The 21022-nt window shown below is 37.0% G+C and overlaps 1 protein-coding gene across 1 annotated transcript in view; it reads left to right on the top strand.

Moving 5' to 3' along the window:
• The first annotated feature begins 2261 nt into the window (after window positions 1-2261).
• The window catches only part of LOC139709340 (angiotensin-converting enzyme-like protein Ace3), a 77542-nt gene continuing 58781 nt past the window's right edge, over window positions 2262-21022 (top strand). Inside the window, exons 1-7 of the mRNA XM_071621294.1 lie at window positions 2262-2345; window positions 7340-7483; window positions 13780-13943; window positions 15299-15486; window positions 16626-16817; window positions 18256-18391; window positions 19162-19293. Coding sequence (XP_071477395.1) covers window positions 2262-2345; window positions 7340-7483; window positions 13780-13943; window positions 15299-15486; window positions 16626-16817; window positions 18256-18391; window positions 19162-19293 — 1040 coding nt within the window. The remainder of the gene's footprint in view (window positions 2346-7339; window positions 7484-13779; window positions 13944-15298; window positions 15487-16625; window positions 16818-18255; window positions 18392-19161; window positions 19294-21022) is intronic.

The raw sequence follows: 21022 nt of genomic DNA, 5'->3' as shown, positions 1-21022 counted from the left end.
TACCATCAACATGACTAGGATACCATGAACATGAAAATATCAGAATATGATCAATGACCGTCCGCATAAATACCATTTGTCAAGAAGATTGGATGAAAACAAAGTTACACCTACACACCGAGCTTCAGTTTATCAGCTCGACTGGCGTCCAGAGGGGGCCATGCAGTTATTGCCGTTATACAAAGCCTTGGCGTACGATATGTAGATTATCCGCCCCCTTTTTTTCGTACACAAACCAGGGTAGGACTTTTCTTCCACTGTGTTACAGCCAATTCCATACGTCTTGAAAGAGACCATCATGATCATTCTGTTTGTATCAAAATGATATGAGTGTAATGAGTTCTTGCGTCGAGTCGTTTTTAATTGCAACTGATCGACAAATAGTCCTTCATCGACGTCAATAATCACTGGTTATTCAGTATTGTAGTAGAAGTTATGATTTAAAAAAATACAGGCATACATACTCGGGTTGGATTCCAATATATACATACTCGTTACTCGTTGGTTCGAATAATGACTTCATTTAGTTATTTTCATTTTCATCAAAGAATAATGGTACAAAATATACTGTACTATGCGAAATCAGAGCAATATACATATTCTACTGAAGTATAATAATATTTTGAACACAAATTGTGAAGCCTAGATAGATTTGCTAAATAATGTTGAATATGGAGGGGAAGCTGAAAAGAGAAACGCAGCGTGTAATATACATTCCCCTCAAAACCATGGTTAACAAGATCAATATACGGGCAGAGAAACCATAATATAAAGTGACAACAACACATCGGAAATCCAACCCGAGCATTGTAAGTACACTGTACGTCCATATTTTGTTTTCTTTAATGGCTACTACTAAAACACCGAATCGGTAATTATTTATGTAAATGAAGGGCAATGTATCAATCAGTTACATTCTGTTTTTATTTAACAAAGTAACGAACAAGGAAAGATATCTATATTATCCGTATGATGAAGTTATTTCCGAAAAAGGAAATTTAGTAAGATACACAGACATTCTGCAAACGATTTTTCGATTACTCGGAATTCCAAGCAGCAAGCATTGTCTTCAGTTCTTGACATGTGAAATTATATAAGGTTTCTATAACACGACACACATAGTCCAGGATCAAAGCTATCTTTCAAAATAAAAATCGACGTACTAGTATTTTGTTATCGTTTTAATTATTGTTTGATTTGATTTGATTTATTTATTTCAACACGGTAAAAAGCCTGCTATCAGCTTTGAAGCTGCTTTTCAGCAAGGCCGTGCATAAGAATTTACAAAACTGAATAAAAAACAGAGAAACAGGTACAAGAATAATAAAAAACCCTGACAAAACACAACATAAATAGCATACAGTGAACAGAACTAAAACTGGAACTAATATGAAAATAAGTCTAAAATGACTTAGAGTTACGTATCTTGCACCCAGGAAAAGTTATCTCCATCTTGAAGAAAAATTAACGAACGTTGCTTCTTTTGATATAGCAGCCAGGAGTAGATACAATAGAATGTAATAGACAGAATAGATATAAAAGTTAGGCAAACAACACTCTTTAGAAGAAAGATATAATACCCAAACTTTATACAAACGAAATGAGCAAGTACTGAGTAAGGGACCTGATAGTATAACGTGTGGCGAACATGGTGACATGTATGTAGCTTATCATCTGCTATATAGATTTACAATAGTTGTCCCATGTAGAACTATCATTCAGGCTATTTTCCCCTTTGTATGACATGTTTATATATATATATATATATATATATATATATATATATATATATATATATATATATATACACACACTTGGTGATTCTATCCTACTATGTAGAGTGCTCGATATCCTCAAAGGAAGAGCTTCAGACAACTGAGTTTCATGCAACCTCCATGAGGTGCAATCATCAAGCAATTCATGATGATTTCACCTCATGGAGGTTGCATGAAACTCAAGAGTTGCAATAAATACGGATGAACCTGCAGTCAACCGCGTGAACTTGTTTACATACTTCTCTCTCTCTCCCTCTCTCTCTCTCTCTCTCTCTCTCTCTCTCTCTCTTTATATATATATATATATATATATATATATATATAATATATATATAATATATATATATATATAATATAATATATATATATATATATTTATGTATGTATATAATTATATATGTATGTATATGTGTTATCCACGCCGCACGTTAGAGCTAGCGTGGGAGAGAGGGAGGAGGAGGAACAGGAGGAGGACGGGACGAAGAGATGGAGGAGGAGGAGGAGGAGGAGTGGTGCTCAACTCATCTACTTGGAAGACCAAATGACCTCTACATCTACCGTGCCTACGTTGTTATGTGATAGTGCTGTGAGCTTGCATGGTCATGGGCTGACTGACATGGCGGGCTGGACCTTAACCCTTGCCTGACCGGACAATAATTCAAAATTGCTCAAGCAATCTGTTCCCTCTATGAATCTGTCCTGTTATCACAACCAACACCCGACAGTAGTATATAAACACATTCTTTTTCAAATATCACACCCAACCTCACTATACGCGACCCCGCCTTACAAAATGCACACAAATTCATATTGGTTGATTTTGTGTTTCGTTTCGTTTTTTGTTCTGTTTTTGTTCTTGTTTTAATGTGGTGGGCCTGGTATAAGGTTTATTTTTCGGCTGCATTTTGTGTTTCGGGTGTTTTCTGATGGTTACCATTTTTTAAGTTTGTAAGCATAATAGGTATAAGTAGTGTTTTTGTTTGCTTGTTTACTTGTTTGTTTGTCTGTCTCCACCTGGTAGAAGTGTGCGTGGGTACCTTTAAAAAACAAAACAGTCAGGCTGGCTACTCTGACATGATGACAAAATTGTGATTCTGTGGAGAGTGTACCGAGCTTTAATTGGGTTAATCCAAGGAGGTATACCTCCAGATCAGAATCCTGGAAAGTCATTGTTTTCTTCTTTTTTTTTCTCTCTCTCTTTAGTCAAAAGTGTGTGTGCGTTCTGCAGCCCCCGTAATAATGGTAGAAAACTTTGAACTGATATCCGCACATAAGATAACACAAGGTGGCCAATTTGACCTTTTCTCACACGGGTGATCCTGTTTGTTTCTTCTTTTTTTTTTCTCGGAACGTTCAATAACCAAATGCTGCTGGTATGTCATCAATCAGTTGTTCTGGGAGGGACTGATAAAATAGTATGCAGAAACCTTCCAGAGCCTTCGTCTGTCAATGGCTCATCCTTCGTAAGTCGAGTCAAAATGTCAAGTGTCTCTTGGGCTCCATGAGATGTGGTGTAAGATCTACGCAGAGATAATGGCGGGATGTAAGTCGACGGAAGACACCACTTTGGGCTAGAAGGAGAGGGCGCCATTACCGTCCTGATGTAAAATGTCACGGTGTATCTAGCTATCCATCTTTTTAAACCTTATTATGTTTTTGTTTGCTTGCACGTCCCTGTGAAAATGCAGCGTGGAGAAAGCACGATGTTAGTTTGAGAGAAGGTGAATGAAATAAGAAGTACACTTTAAGCTCTTAAAAAAAATCGCAAATGTCAAGCAGGGAGCGAGAAGGTGATGTTCATAATATCTGACAGACCAGTATCAGAAGTGCCTTTATTGAAATGAATGAAAAAAATCGAAATATTACTTCTTTTCGTGTAACAAAATCAACACAATCTATTTGTCCCATATTATTGTTTATTATGGGTTTTGATGGTATTAGCTTATCACTGAGTCATTGCTCACTTTTACAGTCGTTCTGTTGATTATATTCTGTACAATTCATATTGCATCTTTTTGCCCGAATCAGTCAATCGATATCAACGAATGTAGGCCTATAACTGTATGACTGTAATCAGCATATTCTGTTATCACTGATATTTCGTCAATTCTGTTTTTACGTAATATACTGTGTATTGTCAACTTTCGTTCTTATACCAGAATTCCTAATTCTAAAGAACATGATTGACATGTTCATGCTCAATTATTTGCTTTCATCTATGTCAGTCTTTCCTCCGTTCCTTTTTTCCTTCTCGGATGTATTCTTGTCGGGTCTTCCATTGCGTTCTGTCGCCTCTATAATGTCTATTGATGGGTCATTCTGAGCACCTTGATTTCGCAACTGCATGCAGGGATGTCTATCTCGCCCTGAAGGGAGGGTGAGGGGGAAGAGGCGGGGGGGGGGGGGACTTCCGTGGAGCCCTCCATCTTGTGTGTGCTCCAGGTCAGCTCGTCAATTTCCTTCTGAAAGTTATTTCTAGTCACTGCAAGGAACATTTGATTGAAAGTATGGATGAACAGGACAGCATGAACCATGAGGAAGGGAGATAAAAAGACGAAAAAAAAAAAAGGAGAGATGGATTTGTGAATCGACAGCATGTAGAATCCTGAATCTTTGATATAATTTTTATCCTCATAATCGGAAACTACGAAATCATTAGGGTCCGAGTTGTTTTCTTCTCGTCGTTCTCAGCATGCCGTGGACATCTGGTGGTTCTGCGAATTATGGATTGTCTTGACATGTCAGATACCGTTCCTATTTTTCCTCCGGAACTTGAGAGTGATGGAGTGATACTATGTGCTGGCCATACGGTGCCCCTGGGCAGATGTGCCGGTATGTTTCGCGTTTAAGGTGGGTCTCCTTGCTGCGATTCGGCTTTGAACACTGTCCTCTAAATACCCAATGAACTTCAGAACAGTTTAATATGAATATTCTTTGTGTGTCAGAAAGTCAGGTCACCCCTTTTTCGTGTTCATCAACATATTGACGGATCTCAACAAGCGCGCTGCAAATCATTAAGAAAGGTAAGTCTTTGAATTCTTGTTATATTACATTTCATACCGGGTAATTCTGTCTATTATTACAAACTACGCAACTTGTGACTGAGCGAACCAACATTTACCTGTCAAAAGTAATCGCAAAATGTATTGTAAAACATCATTTTGACTCAAGCCATTAGACTGATTTTGCACATTTCTGTTTCACTGATATTTCTTTGATCGGGTATAGAGAATCACTCTGTGTGTCCATGATGTAAGACAATAGTGGCGGCAAAAAAGACAAAGTTCCATTGAATCAATCTTACACCATGCATAGTCAAGTCCGCTTTCACGGATGAGAATAAAGTAAAACAAAAGGAATGGTATAGGTTCTATCGAAATCGGAGCTAAAATAAGAAAACCAAGGGTTTTAAAATTTCACAATGTTCTCACGATTTAGCGATATCAGTAGAAGCTACACAGGTCCTATTCAAATTATATAAGACAATAAAGTTGTGGTCTTCCAAGTATCCAATTTAATCTACACAGACACTATATATATAGTGCTGATCAATGTTGTCAAAATGATGCTTCTCCTATGTCTTACATGCCATGTAAATGTTCACTCTTAAAACATCCGAGTCAGAACTGACCCGGAACTGGGTCCGTTGGGTTCACACACCGTTCCGGGTCAGAAATGACAAGGAATGGGGGTCAGATATGACCCATTCAGAGTCATGAATTGGTTCAGGGTGACCCCATTCGGGGTCTTCATGACCAAATTCCAAGTCATTTTTGACCCGGAACGGTGTGTGACCCCAACGGACCCAGTTCCGGGTCAGTTCTGACCCGGATGTTTAAAGAGTATTGTTTATATAATCATGTTGTATATATTTTGTAAAAAGCATATGGACAAAATAAATATCCATGCTATGGACAATAGGTGATAGAAATGAAATTAAATGAAGTCACAACTTTAGGAGTAAGGGTTGGTACATTATATCTCTATTATAACTTTACAGTTTGTTATTCCAAAGGTTCATTAATGCGCGAAGGTTCGTTATTTCGAAGTTTCGTAAATCCGAAGATGAAATAAGGTATGAACTTTTTTTCAGTTTCGCCTTTATGTATTGTCAGATTAACGAACCTACGGAATAACGAACCACTTTTTCATTTTTTTTTTTTGGAATTACTGTACAAACCTTCGGAATAACGAACGTTCGGAGCAACGAATCTTCTGAATATAGAATCTTATTTCATTTTCGAATAACGACCACCACCCTGAAAAATAAATGACAATAAACTCAGCAAACATATCTATATTAGCTTTCAAATCTTAGTGACTAATTTCCTGAGAAATTGCAAGAAACCCCTTTCTTCACATTTGTGTGTACTAAGGCGTTGGGTGGAGAGAAGGGAGAGTGACAAAAACGGAAAATGTGCTTTAAAGCTCAGCTTTGTGTCTTCCCTTGCCTTGGTTTTCCAACTTGATTCGTAATGAGAACTTAATGGTCCATTTAGTATGTGAACAGTGAAATCACACGAGATATCACCAATCTAACCCCAGAAAGTCGTTTGAGGTCATTTTGCTTTGCACGGTAAGATTATGATGCACCAGTGTCACATGATGTATCATTTTTTCTCTTCTACATGGCGATCAGGGGGGCATTTCATGAAGCATTTTTGTCCGACAACTTGTCAGACAAATTTACTCTCAACCAATTAGATGCCAGGATTTCAGTAGCTTTTAACATTTTGTCAGATGAAATATCTGACAAAACGCTTCATGAAATGCCCCCCAGATGTCACATTGGATATCACTGGAAATGTGATCGGGGGGAGTGAATTATTTCCGATCGCAGCTGATGTGATCACGGTACGATATTTCGTTTAGACGTGGATAATTTTGTGCAAGTCGAGGATTCAGGAATTGTAAGGTATCGACAACGGGTGATACTCGTTATTCCGGATTTCGTCGATCAGAAAATGAAATAAGATTCGTTTTTTCCGAAAGTTCGTTATTCCGAAACACTATGCGAAAATTCCAGGTACCTGTAGATGTTCGTTGTCCGAAAATGAAAAAGGGTTCTTAGATCTGATCATTTTGTGCCGTGATTCCGAAGATTCCTTATTCCAAAGATTCATAATTCCGAAAATGAAAAAAAAAAGAAGAAAATGTTCGTTAATCCGAAAATAAAAAGAAGGTGCGTACTAAGGAACCTTCGGAATTACGAATTATTTTGCTTTTGGATTATCGAATATTTAGAAAAAAAAGAACCTTATTTCTTTTTCGGATTAACAAATCCTTGTTTGTTTGTTATCTATTTCCTGTCGCTGAAACCCCATCAAGTACAGCACCTCTTGACCGAAATAACAAATTCGTATATAGGATGACAAATTGCAATGTACGTATATAATCAACAGCTTTTAGCTTATAGCGTAATTTCATGAATGCAGCTTCACAGCATTCCGCCACGCCTGACATCTTCCTCGCTAAGAGTCCACAAATCAAACCTTTCTTGTGATCGCACGAGCACAGTCTACATATTGCCTTATTTTGTTCTCTAAACATCCTTGTTACTTCAGATGGCAAAACTTACAGGACCAGCATACTTGTTACTGTTTCTGGCTTGTCTCGTGGCGATCAGAGGCGTTGAGATGAGTGACGTCATCAATCTAGACGCCATCTACGATCTCATCAACACGACCTCGGGCCTCCTGGAGAAGATGGTTTGTACAGACCCCAAGTTGGATCTCTGTACCCATTTCCTCATTGAGGGTGAGTTCTGTTGCAGAATGGTCAATATTGATTAGGCCCTATGTGAAAAATCTATTAGAAGATAATTTGAAACTTTGAAACACTTAATATTTGCCTGTACGTCTGTCTGTCAGTATAATACTTGTTAATTGTTGCTTTTATGTCTTATGATTTATATCACCTGAGAAATGCCATTGATCATATTGTGTGCATTTATTCTAATCATAACAAACGCATTTGACTTCTGACCGGGCCTTCCGATACCGCACAAACCATGAAACAAAAATCTGAATCTGATCTAAAGAGAAGAAAGAATAAAGATAGATCATGATATACTTTTTAAATTAATATCCCATCCACCGTCCATCCAAGCAGCAAATTTATTCTTATATACCTGTCAGTCTTGCTGGTATTTCTTTTTCATATATTTCATATTTCATGAGACCTCTGAAGCCCTTACACTTTAATTTGAATTTATGGTGCTTTATTCTAAAGTATTTCCAAAATGTCAGAACATGTGACTTCCGTTGATCATGAACCAGACCTGTTTCATCAATAAAACATTCAAAAGACGTGTAAAGTGAAATATATTTATACCCCCACCCACACATAGTGTGTAGGGGGGGGGGGGGGGTATATAGGAATCATCCTGAGGTCGGGTGGCCGGTCGGTCGGTCGGTCGGTCGGTCGGTCGGGCGGTCGGGCGGTCGGGCGGTCGGGCGGTCGGGCGGTCGGGCGGTCGGTCCGTTGCAAAATCTTGTGGGTCGAACTCCTCTCTCATTTTTTGAGCAATTGACCCCAAATTTGGCATGTGTGACCGCTATCAAAGGGAGATGTGCAAGACACCCTTTTCGTTAGTATCGCATAATGCGTTGCCATGGAAACGGCATATTTTCATAAAAACTTGTGGATCGAACTACTCTCTCATTTTTTGAGCTATTATCCCCAAATTTAGCATGTGTGACTGCTATCAAAGGGAGATGTGCAAGACACCTTTTTTGTTAGTATTGCATAATGAGTTGCCATGGCAACGGCAAATTTTAAAAAAATCTAGCAAAATGTTGTGGATCGAACTCCTCTCTCATTTTTTGAGCAATTGACCCCAAATTTGGCATGTGTGACTGCTATCAAAGGTAGATGTGCAAGACACCTTTTTCATTAGTATCGCATAATGCGTTGCCACGGCAACGGCATATTTTCATAAAAACTTGTGGATCGAACAACCTTCTCATTTTTTGAGCAATCAACTTCAAATTTGGCATGTGTGACCGCTATCACAGGCAGATGTGCAAGAGACCTTTTTCGTGAGTATTTCATAATACGTTGCCATGGCAAAGGAAGATTTTCATATAAATCTTACAAAATGTTGTGGATTGCTCTAATTTCTTAGTTTTGTAGCAATTCAGTTTAAATTTGGGATATGCGATCAATGTAATGTATATTTTGCGAAACACATTTGATGTGTGTGGTGATGAATCTGTTGCCATGGCAACAGAATTTTTTTTACCAATCATACAAAAATGTGTGGATTAGCCTAACTCCTTCAGTTTTCAAGCATTTGGCTTAAGAATTGGCAAATGTGACCATTATTGTATGTAGATGTGCATACTTACTCTTTCGTCACTTTTTATGTATGTGTTGCCATGGTAACAGCATAGTTTGAATGAAAGTCATACAAAAATATTGTGGATTCAGTTAACTCCCTCAGTCTTAGAGCATTTGACTTGAAATTTGGCACACATCACCACTATAGTATATAGATGTGCAAACTTAATCTTTTGTCAGTGATGAACAATGCGTTGCCATGGTAACAGCTTGTTTTTAACCAAAAAACATACAAAAATATTGTGGATTCAGCTAACTTTCTTTAGTCTTCAAGCGTTTAGCTAGAAATTTGGCACACTTTGCCACTGTGGTACGTAGATGTGCAAAGGTAATCTTTCATCAGTGGTGATCAATGCGTTGCCATGGTAACGGCATATTTTGAATGAAAATCATACAAAAATATCGTGGATTCAGTTAAATCCCTCACTCTTTGAGCATTTGGCTTGAAATTTGGCACATGCAACCACTATAGCATATAGATGTGCAAACTTAATCTTTCGTCAGTGGTGAACAATGGGTTGCCATGGTAACAGCAGCTTTTCACTAAAATGCATACAAAAATATTGTGAATTCAGGTAACTACCTCAGTCTTTGAGCATTAAGCTTGAAATTTGGCACATGTCACCACTATAGTACGTAGATGAGCATACATAGTCTTTGGTCATTGTTGATCAATGTGTTGCCATGGTAACAGTATATTTTGAATGAAAATTATGCAAAAATATTTTGGATTCAGTTAACTCCCTCAGTCTTTGAGCATTTGGCTTGAAATTTGGCACAGGTGACCATTATAGCATATAGATGTTCAAACTTAATCTGTCATTATTGTTAACCAATGCGTTGCCATGGTAACAACATTTTTTCACCAAAAAGCATGTGGATTCCGCCAACTCCCTCAGTCTTTGAGCATTTAGCTTGAAATTTGGCACACCTGACCACTATGGTATGTAGATGTGCAAACTTAACCTTTCGTCATTGTTGATCATTGTGTCGCCATGGTAATAGCATAGTTTGAATGAAAATCAATATGAAATATTGTTGATTCAGGTAACTCCTTCAGTCTTTGAGCATTTGGCTTGAAATTTGGCACATGCAACCATTGTAGTGCAGAGATATATGCAAACTTTGTATTTCATCATTGTTGAACAATGTGTTGCCATGGTAACAGTGCATTTTGAATGAAAATCATACAAACATTTCGATTAGATCCTAACTATCTATGTTTAGAGCATTTTGGCTTCATATTTGGCACATGTTACCTCTACATTACCTAGATGTGCAAAAACTCTTTTGTCAGTGTTGAAAATGTGTTGCCATGGTAACAGTATATTTTGAATGAAAATGATACACTGATATTGTGAATTAAACTATAGCCCCTCATCCTGTTAGCATTTGGCTTGAAATTTGGCACATGTGATGGCTATGATATATAGTTGTGCAAAACTTCATTTTTTTCTTAATATCCAACATTGTGTTGCGCCATGGTTATACAATTTTTAATAAAAACCATAGAAATTGTCAGTTTATTTATCTGGCTCACTCAGTTTTTGAGCACTTGACTTGAGATGTGGGACATTTGACTAACAGTGAGCAATACATTTATTTACTGTTGGACAGTGCATTGCCTTGGTAATTTTCTTTTTCATTAAAGAGTTAAAAAAATCCTGGTTGAGCTAATTTCCTCAGTTGTGGGTGGGGGTATATTAATCACAATGAGTGATAGTTCTAGTTTAATCTTTGCAACAACAACAACAACAAAATAAGCAATTTATTTTGTTTTTACCACGATAATCATTATCTTTCTTTCCAAAACGTTGTATGTTTGCCACTGGATGTTTGTCATGGCTAATACATTTTACGCCGACGATGATAGTAACGAGGGTCCTTTCACGATGCAGGCAGGGTAGAGAACCCCGATGTCGCTCGTAAGTGGATGGATATCATCAATGTTGGTGAAGTCGAGGTCAAGAACAGACTTGGACTAGCCATGTGGAACTACCAGACTAATATGACACACTATAACGCGGAGGTCAGTTGATATCCGGGTTTTTTTTAAATTCATTTAGGTTAGTATCATAAAACTGAAGATACAAGCACTCTCTTCTGTCATTCTACTCTTGAGAATTTATCATACATGTATATATATATATATATATATATATATATGTATATATATATATATATATATATATATATATATATATCAATGAATAACAGCAATTGGTTTGTGCTCGGAGTCCAAGAATTTTGAATTTCATATTGAATTACTGTTGTGAATATATATATATATATATATATATATAGTGTATATATATATTTCAGCCTTTTATCATATTTCATCTTAGCTACTATTCTAGCACTGAATAACCTGTTGTTAGCATACTCAATACGTCCCTAACAACTCAACTGCAAAATGATTTGTTCAAAACTATATTTATTTGTTCTATTTCAGTCCCTTCCTTCCTCCCCCACCTCTCTCTCTCTCTCTCTCTCCCTCTCCCTCTCTTTCTCTGTGACCCTCCCTCCACGTATAAACGGCGTATCATTTTTTCTTTGACATTAGGATGAAAAATTGCCCATCATTCACAACCTATATATTTTTTTTTACTTAGTGCCGTTATGGAGATGGCAATTATAATAAGTGCAGATAAATTAACGTCATATTTCTGTTTAGCCAGACACACTTTGATCACCCTTTCGAACTGACCGAGCGCTTAAACGACTTTGTCATATTGTTCACATAGTGTCTTCGAAAGTCCATTGCAAGATATCACCCATGTTACATTGGTAACTTTGTATCCGCTCTGTTATGCTCCTTGTAAAGTAGATTTTATACTAAACTCTTCATGATAACTTCGTCTCATAAAACTCTAATCTGAATACAGGCGGTTATATTGATACATATTGTCATAAAACTTTTCCTCATAACCAAGATAAAAATCGCACTTATGAATTTGAACATAATCATACAAATACGCAGAGTAGGTTTTTCCCGGTCAATTTCATACTTTTGTCACTCAAATTCATTAATGTGCATTCAAATTCACGCAGCGCACGCGCGCGAAAATATTGGGGCATTCAAATTCAGAATCCGAGCGATCAATTTCATTTATGAGCGTTCTACTTCGTTTTCGTGAAATCAAATTCACGATTGGGCATTCAATTTCAAAATGCGAGCACCGACTTTCCTACTCGTGCATTCAAATTCATACGATAGTCACGTGATAGTCCCAATGAGCTTGTTTGGAGCGTTCAAATTCATTTTTAGACGATCAAGTTCCTACTTCGTGCAATCAAGTTAACAAGGAAAATGGAGGAGACTTTTAAGAAAGGAAAAAGAGCCAACACAACCAATGAATGCTTGCATGTAGTGTAATTAGGATTCTTTACATGTTCTACATTGTTCTCTGTTCATGTATTCTTTGTTTTTCTTCTCAATAAATTTCAAATTGCAATGTCCAATCAGCAGTGCATCCAAACAACACAACGACTAGTAATCATATTTCTTGATGATACTGCATGCTGACAACGCCCCAACACCAACCATATAATGACAATTCATCAATGCTTAAGACAGAAATACACAACAGACAACACGTATAAAATGCTCATGTATCAGTTTCAATATAGTCAAAATTGTTTTTTTTTCCTCGAAAGTGTCACTCAACCCTCCGTATTATGCTCGTCTGTAGGCCTTTATACAGTGCCTTTTTTTTTTAATTTTCTATCAAAGAAGATGGCTGGATAACCCATATTCAGCTGCAAAAGCTGGTCTTCCATATGGGGTCCAGTTTAGATTTTTTGCTCTTTGCGATGAATAAATGAAGTGGGATCTTTTACGTGCATGAGTTGTGACTCTTTTACGCGTGGGAACTCCATTTTATGTCCAATCCCAGGGAAATGTGCCTGTATATTCCTATTTGCTAAGCGCGAGTTCAAAATTGTCAATTAACAGGTGGACCTCTACTGCAAAATAAATAATCAACGTAAATCCCAATATATTCAAAGCCAAGTGAGAAACACATGCATACACGGCCCCAAAGTAACTAAATTCAGGACTTCTTTTAAATTGAATGCAGTTATTTGGAACATGGTTGCCTATTCACGAATTTGAATGACCGACGAGATTCCGTCGCCAGCTTGACATGAATTTGAATGCTCTTTGATGAAATGCGTGCTCCTCTCTTAAATTTGAATGCTCCGATAGTGAATTTGAATGTTCCGATAGTGAATTTGAATGCTCCGACAGTGAATTTGAATGCTCGGAAAGTGAATTCGAATGACCGGATTTTGAATTTGATCGCTGATTCAGTGCCGGGATGCGTGAAATCGAATGCTCGGAATAGGAACTTGAATGACAAAAGTATGAAATTGACCGGGAAAACCTATATCCATTATCAGCTGTTTATCCGGCAGCTGCGTAACCATCTTGTCATATGGGCAGACATATTTACTAGGTCTAGATGCAAAATGAGTGTTTCAATTAAGTTCAGTTCAATTCATTTTTTTTTCCTCGCATGGGGTGGAACACCATCGTAAGTTTAAAGGGAAGGGGCCGGTTGGAGTGGAGTTGAGATTAATTGGGGGGGGGGGGGGGTCAATGAAACTAAGTTATAGTCATCACCTTTAAATACCACCTGTCGGTGTTTGGTAATTATTACAGGTAAAAGCGCATGTGAATGACGTGACGGCTATTCTGAGCTCACAGCTCTCAACACAGGCAGATCAGATCGCCGTCGAAAATATTGGAGTAGACTTTACAACCAGACGTTTGTACAAACTGTACAAAGTGGGGAGAGTAGAATTCGGCACTAGCGCACAGCTCAGGTAAGCAAACAGCAAACATACGAATATCCTCACCGGTCAAGTTTGCTAATCCATTAAAAGACTGCCAGAAGTTTAAAGTCGAAGACATGGTCCTTTTTGTGGGCCGATATATCTTGTCTATCAATTTCTATTTATGTCTCAAGCGGGTGAAAGGAGACATTACTAGAATGAGGAAGGCCTACATCAGGATAACATATGAACAAAATAATTTTGAAGAGAAGACTAACCATCCGTGGCACGTCATTTGAAAAACTGATGTCACTGAGGGACTGAATCGATCAACAATAATGAAGAAATAAGATTGTGTTGAATTTGAAAAAAAAAATAAAGGAGAAGAAAGTTAAATCTGTTGGAAGAATTATAAAATAAAAAGCTGCATTTTTGTCTTGAGTTCACGATTAAAAAAGAGTCTAAATTCCTTTAAAGATATTAATGCCAGAGGAGTCATGTAAATGAAATAGGGTTTGTTGATTTGTGGCTTTATTCCGAAATTTTTATATCTCAAAGGTTTGTTAATTTTAAATCAAAATATTTTTTTTTTTATTCCGGAGGTTCGTTAATCCGAAAACGAAAACAATTAAATTCGTCTGTCTGATAATGAAAAAAAGTGCGTACTAACAACTTTTCTAGTCAAGAACCTTAATTCGTTTTCAGATCATCGAACCTTCCGAATAACTAAGCTTTATTCACTTTTGGATTGATGAACCTTCGGAATCGGGAACTCTATTTCATTTTTGGATCAGTGAACCTTCGGACGGTAGACGAACCTTCGGAATAACAAACCTTTTTCCATTTTCGGATTAACGAATCTTCAGAAGAACGAACTGTAACCGTCAGATTAGCTGCAACCACATAATTAATTCGGCAAATGTGATGATGTTATTACCCCTTAAGTTTGTCATTGTTCTGAGTACAAATATGCCCTGATTTTTTTTGACAAGAAATCTGTAAAAAAAAAAGGATTCGATGTATTTTCCCCTAGTTTATTATGATCCTATCAAAATCTTACAACGATGACTTTTAGGGAAAAACAATTACTGCAACTACTCCGATGAAAAGTTGATTTTTGTTGATGAAGAAACCAATGGAAGAATTGCGAAATTGGCGAAAAACCTGAGAAAGTTTACAGATTTCTCACTTATATCCGATTCTAATAAGACCGCCATCATTCAATACATGTGATTTTACTATATTCGTATCAAAGTCAACTTGAAAATTACACTTTAAGCCAAAATGTCAGTTTAATTGTCTCGTGCTTAATGTTAAATTTCTTCGAAAAGGGAATATTCGACTGTTCGGGGCTTAATGCAGTCGATTTACTCTCGGGGCAAAGTATGCCGTCACCACCACGCTAGGAAGGGAAGGAGGTTTAGGCCCAGCTGCCTGTTCTTAGAACCCGGTCTCCAAAATATAATGGCTACTTCGCGGAACGACAAAGAGTTACTCTGGGCTTGGAAGGGATGGCATGATGCCGTCGGCCGTCCAATGAGGGCGCTCTATACGAAGTACGTGGACCTGTCGAACATAGCAGCAAAGAAAAGAGGTATACAATAATAAGGAATAAAGTTTAAAATTGTCAAGTGTTCATGTACTGCTTTCAAGATGTATAAGAACGTATATACAGTTAAGAAAGTAGAAGCCTCTTAAATGCAAAAACGTGGATTACTTACTTTCTAGAAGAAAGGTGGATATCACCCGGCTAGCTAGCTTGGACCGAAATCAAATGCTAGGAAGGGGAAAAAAATCTAAAGGCTGCTCGTCCACATTTGAGGTTTTGCTTTGATTATTGTTTTTGCTCAATACAAAGTCTCTGTAGTTCAATGAGAGCAAACTTTCTGCTGAGATTACAGTACTTTTCAAAGGATGGCAATAATTTCTTAGTTGAAGACATGCACAACTCGGTGACACGATATTTGCTTCTGCGACAATTACTCCGGTCTTATTTTCTCCAGTGGGTTTGGGTTAGGGTTTGGGTTAGCATGTTATCTAGCGTTAGCGTTAGGGTTAGGGTTATAAAAGGTTAGGGTAAGGGTTAGGGTTATAGGCTAGTGATAAGGTTATTAGTTTAGGGTTAGGGTTATGTTTGTGGGTAATTAAGAATTTATGTTTGGCTTAGAGTGCAGATATTTCTGAAAGCAATTGTAGCAGGAGAAAATGTCAATGTATATAACCGCACAACTCTTATTACTCTATCGTAAAGCAGACGCAGATGATCTGCAGTCGTGTGGTACATGTACCTGCAATTCTATTTCTAAAACTCAAGTGCTGCGTATTATTTTGTCTGTATGTACTTGAATACATCTCAACGATATCCTGTGCCAAGCACTTTTATCTGCTATGATAGCTAAATGGTGATGAATATAGATGATTCTTGTTAAAAAAAAAGATATGCATTACAAGTCACCAGGGTCGCCGTCTTTAAAAAGAAAAATCATTCTTACTCCTTACGATGATTTCGGTAAAGCTTCTTCGAAAGACGTTTTAACGAGTAATACCGCCATTCTTCCTTGGTAATGTCATTTTTGCTTTTATGCGACATTGTATTTTTTTGCGTTTGTTTTTTCTAGTTCCTGTTCGATTAATAGCGTAGCTCCTAGAATTGTTATTTTTGCAGAAGAGCTAAAGCGTGGCAGGAAACCCTCTCAATGCTTTATTTACCCACACCTGGATATATTCAAACAGGATTTCCTGATGCGGCTGCTGTTTGGATAGATCGTTACGAGGATCCGGTCTTCGAGCAGGAAGTCGACTTCCTCTGGAAGTCTGTCGAACCGATCTACCGTCAGCTCCATGCCTATGTCAGACGAAAACTCTTCGATGTCTACGGAGCAACTGTCGTCGATCTACAAGGCCCAATACCAGCTCACCTCCTTGGTAAAATGCCTAAATTTATCTTGGAGTCTCAAACTATGTATTGAACAAACATTCCTTTTCTCGCATAATGTTGGGAAAGAAATCAGTTCATAAATAAAATGTATAAAAGGACACCTGAAGTGAATAGCTAAATCACAGTACATATCAATATACGTGTAAGTACGTACATATGATAAACGTAGTTTATGGTCAATAGCCACGCGCAGTTAGAAAAAGTGACGTGTTCTTTTAAGACCTTCACTTCGGTTATTTAATATCAAAAGTGGACAACTCGGTGCCAATCAGCCCGGTGCTTCATTGAAGGCCATAAGTTAGGCGACTCTTGAAGAGAGGATGAGTTTGAACACTTGTAAATGTAAATCAGTTTTTATGTGAAATTACTTTAAAGACACCTCATGCATGTCAGAATGCCCGCGTATTTTGCAAAAACTCATTATACCCCTTGGTAATAAGGCTCCTCCCTCCCTCCCTCTTCTTAAAATATCAAAACCATCTCGCCGTCCGCCCCAAATATCTGAAATAATGAATATACCTCTCCCAGACCTTACTCTAGTTCGCTTAAACCACTAAAGAAAAAAATTCAGTATTTCCAGTTTTGTACCCCAATATACACCTTCTGATATATAGTGGAACGTACACGAAGCGCCAGTAATAATGACCCTCTAATCCCATAAAACTATAAAACTCGAGCAGGAAAAAAAGTTCTACACGTCCTTGGAATTAGCTCCCCGCTGAACTCTGAAACGCCACCTCTCCTCAAACTTAGAGAGGATACTTATCTCTCTCATAAATAGTCGATGCTGGTAAACGTGATATCCTTTTCACATGTAAGGGTATAACTCTGCAAGCTTTCCATAATACATTTATTCCTTCATTTTCAACGACTTACCAGCACTTTGCATTACTTACACGCAATTTCAGCATGATTGGTATATTGCTGTATGCACGATTTAACATCCTATAGGTTTGATATTTCGTGCATTATTAATTAATCGTTTCCATGTTGCAGGGTCCCAAGAAAGCAGCGTAGAAACCACTTATGGGGCTACTCTGGGTAAAGAAAGAAAACAAACAAACAAACAAACACATGAATTGATAAATAGATTGTTAATTAAATGAATAAATAAATCAAATGAATGAGTCGAATAAAACATTGAATTAAAGCAAAAGGGATCTGAACTGTGTCACAAAAACTGATTTTCCCTAATTTCTAGCTGTAGAGAATGTGAAGCGCATGTAGTGGAAAGAGGAAATTTCGCTCGATTTGCTGTTAGTTAACTGTTGTGTCTCTGATCAATAACACTTGGGACAGACAGCCATTTATGCAGTTTGGTAAAAGACTAAAATAACTCATTTGTGCAACGACAATGCGCGACATGATAGGGAAGCGAGTGTTTTCATCATAATTATTAATAAATGTGGCCAATGCCTTTTGCAGGTAACATGTGGGCTCAAGAATGGAACAATATTTACGACCTGGTTGAGCCATACCCAGGTCATGGGACTGCTGACGTCACTGTAAAAATGAAAGAGCTGCAATGGACGGTGCATGATATGTTTAAAGCTGCTAACAGGTAATTGTTAACATACGCTCTATAAAGAGCAGACGACAAACAAACTAACAACAATATCGACCTTCCCAGGTACCAACTAATGGAAAATAGGCAATAAAATTACTACATACACTTTATGGTCTAAAGAACCATCTACAATACCCACACACGGCGATTGCAATTATCTGTGAAAGCAAACAAACTTTGCAACCGATCGACAAATTAATATACATAAATAAGCACTGAAATGATCCCAGTGTTAACACTGATCAATTTAGTGCTTATTTACCTCGATGTAGGGCAATTTGTCAATCAGTTGCAATGAAAACATCTCGACGGAAGAACTTCATGAATTTGAACGAAGAATCTATCATATATTTTGGGGTTTCAATGTTACGGTAAATCTAACTTAACAGGCATGCATTCGTTCATTGCATATATGTTACATTATGAGTCAACATCATATCACTACATGTGTAGAATGTCCCATTTTCTTTTCGTCAACTCTTTGCTTGAAGGTGGATGAAAGAAGGAAAGAAGTCTTGCCTGAAATCTCAACACTCTCATATCATCTGTTTTTACGTGCATAAAGAAATAGAACCTCAAGCAGCATATGTGAATCATAAATCCTTTTGTACGTAATTTTGTAAAAGGAAGGCTCTTCCTTCTAGCTATGTTGAATATAGCAGCTATCGATCTGCACTCTCTGCTGCTGTTTTTACCGATATCTATGTTCCCTTATAATGCAAAATGCAAGTGACTCATCTTTCAAATTTGTTGTGCTCCGGAAGGTTTTTCACTTCTCTGGGCTTGGATCCAATGCCGCCGAGTTTCTGGACCAAGTCGATGGTAACCAGACCCCCAGACCGGAGAGTGATATGTCACGGCGCTGCCATGGACATGGTCAAAGAAAGGGATGTCAGGTAAAATTTCCCTTTTTATTTCCCAAACTTCATTTCAAAAGTGAAAAATCCATGTCTTCCCATCCCATCAGACACAGTTATACCGTCATGCCACTTGCACAATGTAGAGGGTGTTGTGAGAGTGTCGTCTTCTAAAACACTTGTTTTCTTCTACGGTCCGAGTCTGTTACGTCTGTAAACGCCGTTTCACCAAGAGAAGAGCATACAGTGTATTTCAAAATGTACAAATAAAATTGTCTCCCTTTCTCTTCGTGCAGATAAATAAAATAATATATTTACACACACATACACACACACACGCACACACACACACATATAGCCTATATACATATATGTATGTATGTATATATATGAATATATATGTATAATATATGTATACATATTAATATATATATATAATATATATATACACACACACATATATATATAATATATGTCATATTCATATAATTATTGCCCTGATTCATCCTCATTGTCTTTTAGCACATTGGTTTAATCCTCAGAACGGTACAAAGTTCAATTGTTTCATTTGGTTTTTTTTCAGTACTGTACACGTTTCAATGTTTTCATGTTTTCACCTCTTTTGTTGTTTTACAGTACCGCTAAAAGTTATATATTGTAATGTATTTTGATGTCATCAGGCCCCTCTGCTCTGAACCAGACTACCCTGTGTATTCTAACGATGACGGAATGAATAGATACTGTAGATGAATAAATGAATAGACAAATTGATAGATATTATGAATATATATATATACATATATATATATATATATATATATATATATATATTGTATATGTATACACACACACACACATATATATATATATATATATATATATTGTATATGTATACACACACACATATATATATACACGCATATGATATTCATATTTTGGCATAAAGGCTTATATACATTATACATCCACACACATACATATACATGTGCATATACCTTATTTTATAGATTATATACTTGCATGAAACTCAAATAAATTCATCATATATTATTGGTGGTGATGACATAATATTGGCTTATTTTGACGTCACCAGATATCGCTTTAATAGATCTTTCGTGTTTAACCATAATATACGCACTGCCCTAATGATCTGTAATAAGAAAAGGAAATGGCTTTACAAGGCTATCCTGACTAATGTGCATTCATACAAGATAAATACATTTCACACCTAACACCCCATAGCATACTAGTATAATGTATGCGTCACAATTGAAAAGGTTAAATTGCACAATTTAAAGTTTAGACCTCAAAATACCTTATGATAATGATATTGTATCGGTAATAGTGATGATGATAATTATTAAAGCATACGGTAACTTGTTTGCGCCTTTTGACAAGAGTATAACAGATCTATAGCTTTATGAGATTGATCTGTACATGACGCTTCTTGAATGCAAAGTATCTGTTATAGATTATTCCGGTGGATCATTATAGTTAACATGAATAAAATGAATAAAAGTATGTACGAAAAGTAAAGCAATGCTAAGGAATGGCGTTAATAGAAGACTCCTACATAAAGTGCTCGTTATAATCTTGAAACTCAATATTCATGACATGCCCCTCCATGATACATGCTTAAGAATTACAATTACTTATTCTAAAGTTATAAAAAAATACACTCAACAAAAATGAAAGTAAGTTCCTTTTCCTTTACTATTTTTCATAGAAGAGTTTTGGTAAAAATCTTTGTGTCATATACCATATTAAA

Source organism: Diadema antillarum, unplaced genomic scaffold (assembly GCF_040938485.1).
Source record: "Diadema antillarum isolate AM-2024a unplaced genomic scaffold, OU_Dant_1.0 seq00001426_RagTag, whole genome shotgun sequence".
Classification (NCBI taxonomy): domain Eukaryota; kingdom Metazoa; phylum Echinodermata; class Echinoidea; order Diadematoida; family Diadematidae; genus Diadema; species Diadema antillarum.
Note: the sequence above shows the minus strand (reverse complement) of the source record. Positions and strands in the feature narration are given on the sequence as shown.